Genomic DNA, 7,230 nt, shown 5'->3' with positions numbered 1-7,230 from the left:
TGCACATAAACACAAAATTTTGCATAAAACATCATAGGATTCACTACCTACATTTCGCAAAGTAGATTCCAGATTAAAAATTCCTAACTTACAGAGCACCTCTTAAAACAAAATACTCAAAAATATTAATGGAGGAATAAATAAATAAGCAAGCAAATACACAAAAGAACATATGTTGATGCAAGCATTCATATTTGCCTATGAAAATTTCCCTGAAGAAACTAAGACATGAGACATAAAATACACTTGGGTTTTAGGTATTTATTTACAAAGTTCTTACTAATACAATTGCTTTTAAAATATAGCAAAGAGTCATTTACTATTCTCAGAAGTGGCACATACATGGCATAGAAAATCTATAGTCAGTTAACTATTAAAACAGATACTTGAAAATTAAGTGGCAAACATTTGTAGTACTCCCTAAAGAAATAGGAAATAAAAATGCATTTATTCATATGAACTTGATTATTCTGAATTACTGACTATAAAAAAGGCTATTGTGAAAGATATCACACTTTGAAATAGCAAATGAATTTTCAATTTTACATTTAATTATAAGACCATAATAAAAAGTTGAAGACACACATATCTATGTATTTCACAGAAGATTAGTAAAACTGATGGCAACTTCAGAATTATTTCATAAAGGGTACAAACAGTCTTTACCACAATTTTCCCATGGTCTTATCCTTCAAAATAAAATTCCACACACTATCAAACTAAATCAAGATTTGCTAGTGGCTAAAATCACCATAAATATATAGTACTCTCTCTGAAACAGCTACAAACATCTTGTTTTTGGAAAATATACAATGTTTCTCAATCTTTCTGTCCTTATCTCAATTTGCAAAAATATTTTGAAACAATCTCCTTTAAATGTTATTCTTGTTAATAAGGGCAAATCTTTTAAAATCCACATGCTAGATCTTGAAAACACTTGAGAAGAAAATAAACTGCAAAAGGAGTGGTTAAATACTTCAAACTGCACATGTGAAACAGACCCACTATCTAATCAGAATTCTATGCAAGTTTTTATCCAGTATTATGATGTCATTTAATCTCTGAATAAATTGAGCTGCACAAATATCTATTTCCATAAATTCATTCACAGATACTATACAAATAGATTCACAGCAGTATTTGGCACCCACCCATAAAATGTATTTACTCTATCAGGGTTGCAAAGCTACTAATATCAGCTGATAGCAACTTAAATTATTGGCCTTTGAATGACAGATTCAAACAAAAAGATAAATTACATCAAAATAACTATCATTTTTTTACATGAATTAACTTGAAAATGTAACAGGTAAACCTTACTCTTTAAAGAAGAAAAATCAAATAGCATACTTTAGTGTTACTTATCTTCCTTCCAGCTTTCACCAAGTGCTAATTACAAGTACCATTTAAGTCAGTTTCTTATTTGAGTATGAGGTGTTTATACATTTCTATAATTTAAGATTTTGGTAATGTTTCATATCAAATGAGTTGTAGATCTACTTAACGTATGACTTCTCCTTTCAAAGAAGGAAGGAAGGCTGACAAGGGAGGGAGAAGGGATACCCTGTAAAGACAAAACAAATTATTTCATATTTTAAATCTTCCTTTAAAAAAAATTGTAAAATACGGTTTGGTATCATGCCTATTATTTTTACATTTTAAAAATTACTATAACAATTAAGTACAAGACATCTGACAATTCTAAACTCTTTAAAGTTAGGGGAATGGAAAAGGGAGAAAAAAGAAAACTATTATAGCATTCTAAAAACAAAGCCAAATAGCTAGACTAGTTAACTAGATATTAACTCAACTGAACAGATACTGGCCTATTGCCAGTAGTGATACCTAACTTTGTTTTATGAAATATTAATGATTCAGTGTTTCAGGTTATAAAAGAAAAAATTATAAATTGGCAAACAAGGTTTCTTCTTAGTTCATAAAGCAGAATTAAGAGGAATGAAATCATTTCATGGGAAATAATTTTCTAAAATTAAGTCATACACTCTCAAAGAGTGTTTGTAATATATGTACAACTCAGATGTACATATGTGAGTGTGAGAGTGTATATGTATATATATAATTTTCTTCCACTGTAATCCCAGCTACTCAGGAGGCTGATGTGGGAGGACTGCTTAAGGCCAAGAGTTTGAGACCAGACTGGACAACTTAGCAAGACCCCCATCTCTCAAAAATATTTTTAAACAATTTTTAAAATTTTGTTCTATATAAAAATTGAGTGAAACAGCAATCCTTCTGGATAACAGTGATTATTAAATTGCTAAGTTTTATATCCCTGACAAGTCTTAAAAATTTTAAAATAAAACAACTCTAACAAATAACATGCGAAGACTCAAGAATAACTGTAAATGAAAATAAATTTTAAGGCTACTGTTTTATTTTAACATATATAAATGGCTAACTGTAAGAGCTAGTAAGGTAGTTGGCTGTAAGTTCTCATAAACAAGGTTGTAAAATGAAGCATTTAAAAAGCTGGGCTGATGAAGTATAACCATTCAAGTATCAACAAAATGATGATATAAATGTATAATATAAAAGTTGACACTTTCGGCCGGGCGCGGTGGCTCACGCCTGTAATCCCAGCACTTTGGGAGGCCGAGGCGGGCGGATCACGAGGTCAGGAGATCGAGACCATCCTGGCTAACACGGTGAAACCCCGTCTCTACTAAAAAATACAAAAAACTAGCCGGGCGAGGTGGCGGGCGCCTATAGTCCCAGCTACTCGGGAGGCTGAGGCAGGAGAATGGCGTGAACCCGGGAGGCGGAGCTTGCAGTGAGCTGAGATCCGGCCACCGCACTCCAGCCTGGGTGACAGAGCGAGACTCCGTCTCAAAAAAAAAAAAAAAAAAAAAAGTTGACACTTTCCTCACGTGGAACTTTTATGATTTGGTATATTAAAAGCATAATTTTCTGTAAATGCTATAAATCTAACATTAAGAATCAGATTTGGAATATAAATCCACTACTCATGACAATCATTACTATTCTTTAAAATGATAATTTTCCTAAATAAAATTTCTAATGGAACTTATTTTTCCTGGACTTAATAAACTCTATTAAACCTAAATTGTTATTAATTCAAAGCAGTCATAACATTGTGAATTCCAAAGTTCCCACCCACCCAATAAGTGATTCCTTGGAGAAAAAATATGTTCCTTTTTTTTTTTTCTTTTTTTCTGCAGATACAAATTTTAAATAGCTAATAAGCTCACATTAAACTTCATGAAGCTTGTTTCCATTAGTGGTTGGCAAATCTCCTAATTCTTCACAAGTGTCAAAGATGAGTTGGAAATAACTTTTTTGAAATTTGAAAAATCAGTGTTTCCTTCTAGTATCTCTGAAAAACTAGCTCGGAAAGCAGAATGACGTACAGATCGAAACCAGGAGTACTGAGAGCGCCCACCAGTAGAGTTTAGGCGCTGAACATAAACATGCTTAGTAAATCCAATTACATTGCTTGTGGAAACAGAATGCGTAATCTGTTAGAACAGAAACAAGCAATTGAGAAGATGACATTAATGTCTTGAAGGTATTTTAGCTGCTTGTTACGTATATTGTCTATTAAAAGTGACATAACCATAAATAACAAATTAATTTTCTAAAATTTTCTATAAAATGCATTTACTTTCATTTGAAAGATGAAAATGTTTACAATAGTTGCTACAGGTGGCTTTGAGAAAGCTATAATCTAATTTTCACAAATTAATGCTTATCTGCATTTGTCAATTTTAATCGACCAAACTACTTTGCATATATTCATTTTATCAACTAAATACAGCTTCTCTCCCATTGGTTAAGGTGAATGTTGATTAAAAACCTGTATAAATACACTAATAGATTTAGCCATAACTCTTTGATGTGTTAACTAAAGACTTTAACCAACGTTAAAATATATATTACTAAGTATTATTTATGTGCCTTACCTGCAAAAATTTTATATAATAAAAAGAAATCACTTATAAAACACAAGAGCCCTCACAATGTGCCAGGTACTGTTCTAAGCACTTTACATATAATAACTCACTTGATCCTTATAACTACTTATGACTTACTTTACAATGAAATTGAAACAGACCTTTAATAACTTGCCAAAACACATATAACTGGTAAATAGCAGAGCAAGGATTTGAACACTAGGGTTCCAGAATCCAGGCTCTTAACCACCACCCAAACTGCCTCTCAGTATATAACATCATATACATATGTGTGATTATATAATATATACATATATTATTTAGTCCTACAATGAAATTATGGAATAAGTAAGCACTATTAACATCTTTTCTCTCATCTGTAAAAATGCAGATGAGAGAATAAGAAACCTGGTACAGGACACACAGCTAAGAAGTGACAGTCACTTGCTTTTCTTAACTTCAGTAGGTTAATAATTGTATTAAGTACAGATATTTCACTCAAATACTTAGTAATAGTATTAAATAATAATTTAATAATTCTGAAACTTGGAAATTTGGATTGTTCAGGAAAAATTTTAAATACACACATATATATATATATAAAATATACATGAATTTAGAGCCCATAACATCCTCTGAAATTCAGTTTCAGAGATTATATTCTACTCATCACAAAAATAGTAAAAGGAATAAAACTCGGTCTCTGCTATCTTATTGGAACCGATCTATATAAACAGAATCATAGCTATTTACATTAGTAAAGTGACAGGCCAGATTGAAACGTGTTTCCTTTCTTAGAGATTTTAGAATACATTTCAATACCAATAAAATTTCCTATCAAATAAACTACACATTAAGTATGTCTCTAGTTCATTCGTAGTAGGGTTTTCTCATTTGCCTTTACCCAATAAAGAGGTTAGAAGTTTGGATGTACATATTTTAAAAATGACGTACGACTATGTTACGATGCCAAGGTTTAAAGCACTAGGGGAGAGACCTCCTCCCTCCCAGCATCATGCTTTCTGTGCTGATTCTTCAGTGCTAGTGTACAGAGCTGTGCTGTCCTTCCAGGAGCCACTAGCCACATGTGGCTATGAAACCCCTGAAACATAGCCAGTCTGAAATGCAGTCAGCTTTGTAAGTGTAAGGTGCATCCCACATTTTTAATACTTAGTACATAAGAAAGAATGAAAATATCTCACTGGTAATTCTTACATTAATTCGCATTCAAATGATAATATTTTGGCATATTGGGTTAAAATACATTATTAAAATTTTTTAAGCATGGAAAAAATATTTCCAATTTTTAAAAGTTAACAAATCCCATACCAGCTTCATAAATAAGTCATTCACCCCATTAAATCAAAATAACTTACTGCTAATGATGATGTGCTAGAAAGACGACTCATTACATGCTTATCATTGCTGGAAGGACTTCTTCCTTCCACTGAGCCGTGAGATGTCATAAAAGCCCTTCGAAGAGCTCTTTTTGGAGTTTTGGAGAAAGAGAATGCTCTTGTAACCTAGAGTTTAAGAGTTACAATTACTTAAACCAAGACAAATTTAATACAGTTGATAAGAATACTGAAACATAAAAAAGACAAATATATGGCAAAAGTTTTTCTACTGTAGTATGTGGCAAGATTAGAATCTCTTTGGCACAAAGCAGTGAGGAAATTTGTATACTATTTCAACTTTCATTTAGAGAGCAGTGAAGTCCAATGGAAGGAGGAGAAAAGAAATCTAGCCTGGGAGAGAAGAAACCTAAGTTCTTGTCTGATTCAACCAGTCTAGTTGTGAGATTTCTAATCCAAAAATCACCTGAACCTCCATTTCTTTATTGAAAGAGTGAAGGAATTCACTTGAATAATAATCTAACATGTTTTTCTTTTATACATCATACATGTTAAATGATAGGAGATACAAAAATTACTAAAATACAAAGCCTCCCCATAAAGGGAAAGAAAACAAAACTTGTAAATCTAGCAGTAGAGATTATGGCTGTATATCTCTCTTAGAACACTAAAATTCTAGTTCTACTTTTAAAAAGCCTATTATCAACATACTTATGTAATCCTCAACAACTCTGATAAGGTAAGTAAGTTATCTTCATCACGAGAAGACTAAAATATACTTCTAGAGTCAGGAATAGATTCCAGGTCCCCTGACTGTCGTCTGCCCTTTGCTGAAAATAACTGTGGCAATATATTTAAGATGAGGGCACACATATTTAAATCTAAAACACCAACAGTACATTTCTACTGCAGGATAGTTCACAGAAGCATCATTATTACAAAATGGGAGGGATAACAAGTTATAGTTACTGTGGCAAAGAAGTCACTGAAGTAAAACTATTGTTTCTGTGGGTCATTTCCTAGAATCGAAGAACAGCTTTGTTCTATAAACTATCTTTATACTGGTGTTCGCAGTAATATTATTTGAATATAGTCTGGAAAATACATATTAGAGATATGCTAAATAATAATTTCACTAAAACGCACCTTTTTCGAAGTCTTTTTTATTGCTCTTGATGCTCTACTCAAAGTACTGTCCATATCTTTTGTATTTACTTCAAAGGATTCTGGATCAGCAGTATAAATAAGATTCTCCTATTGAAAAATAATACTTTTTGTTATCTTGAAAACACACAACTGTTTCTAAAAATCAAACTTTTAAGCATATTTATGTATGGAGTATTTGTAAATGAAGCTACTCAAGATTGTTCATGTGCTTGATATAACTTCTACCCCAAAATGTACTAATTTAAGGATAGTGAAAAATAAGCATTCAGTAAATGAGTAATTCCCTGTAAGGGTCATGGATACCAAAGCAATTGGAAATAGACCTCAAAATAAAATCTAACAACTCTTAAACAAGTTAGAAATTTAGCAGACTTAAACTTAATGCTTAAGTATAAAGTCAGCTACAAAACCAAGACCACAAACACTGTTCTTGACATAAACTCAAATTAAGATTTAGACTTTCTCCTACTTTACCCTTTCGTCCTCAATCAGCATTTGTAAGGATTCTAAATCAGAGGTTCTAAACCTGTGACCAAGAGCCTGTAGGGTGACAATGAACAGAAACTGGGCACAAAATTTTGTGTGTACATGTGCAAAGGGCATCTTTCTGAAGAGGGGGTTCACAGCTTGTATCACATTCCTAAAGGAATCAAAGACGCCATATAACCACCAGTCTACTTTGTACTTCTATGAGGTCAGCCGCTGCTGATACGCTGGGGAGGACGGGATGGGGTGAGAGCTGGAGTGAGGTTGGTCAATAGGCACAAAGTTACAGT

General features: G+C 32.5%; 1 protein-coding gene across 14 annotated transcripts in view; it reads right to left on the bottom strand.

Moving 5' to 3' along the window:
* Positions 1-241: 241 nt before the first annotated feature.
* The window catches only part of ECT2 (epithelial cell transforming 2), a 71,592-nt gene continuing 64,603 nt past the window's right edge, over positions 242-7,230 (bottom strand). For 8 of the 14 annotated variants that reach the window (XM_065540181.1, XM_065540184.1, XM_065540182.1 and 5 more), the window contains 4 exons: positions 6,434-6,541; positions 5,309-5,455; positions 3,231-3,497; positions 242-1,564 (listed from right to left, as the gene is read on the bottom strand). In XM_065540181.1, coding sequence (XP_065396253.1) covers positions 3,276-3,497; positions 5,309-5,455; positions 6,434-6,541 — 477 coding nt within the window. In that variant the 3' untranslated portion in view covers positions 242-1,564; positions 3,231-3,275. The remainder of the gene's footprint in view (positions 1,565-3,230; positions 3,498-5,308; positions 5,456-6,433; positions 6,542-7,230) is intronic. The other 6 variants (XM_065540185.1, XM_065540186.1, XM_005546402.3 and 3 more) reach the window with 1 other exon arrangement.

This window comes from Macaca fascicularis, chromosome 2, assembly GCF_037993035.2.
Source record: "Macaca fascicularis isolate 582-1 chromosome 2, T2T-MFA8v1.1".
NCBI classification, from domain to species: domain Eukaryota; kingdom Metazoa; phylum Chordata; class Mammalia; order Primates; family Cercopithecidae; genus Macaca; species Macaca fascicularis.
The sequence above is the reverse complement of the archived record's forward strand: the minus strand, read 5'-3'. Positions and strand labels throughout refer to the sequence as shown.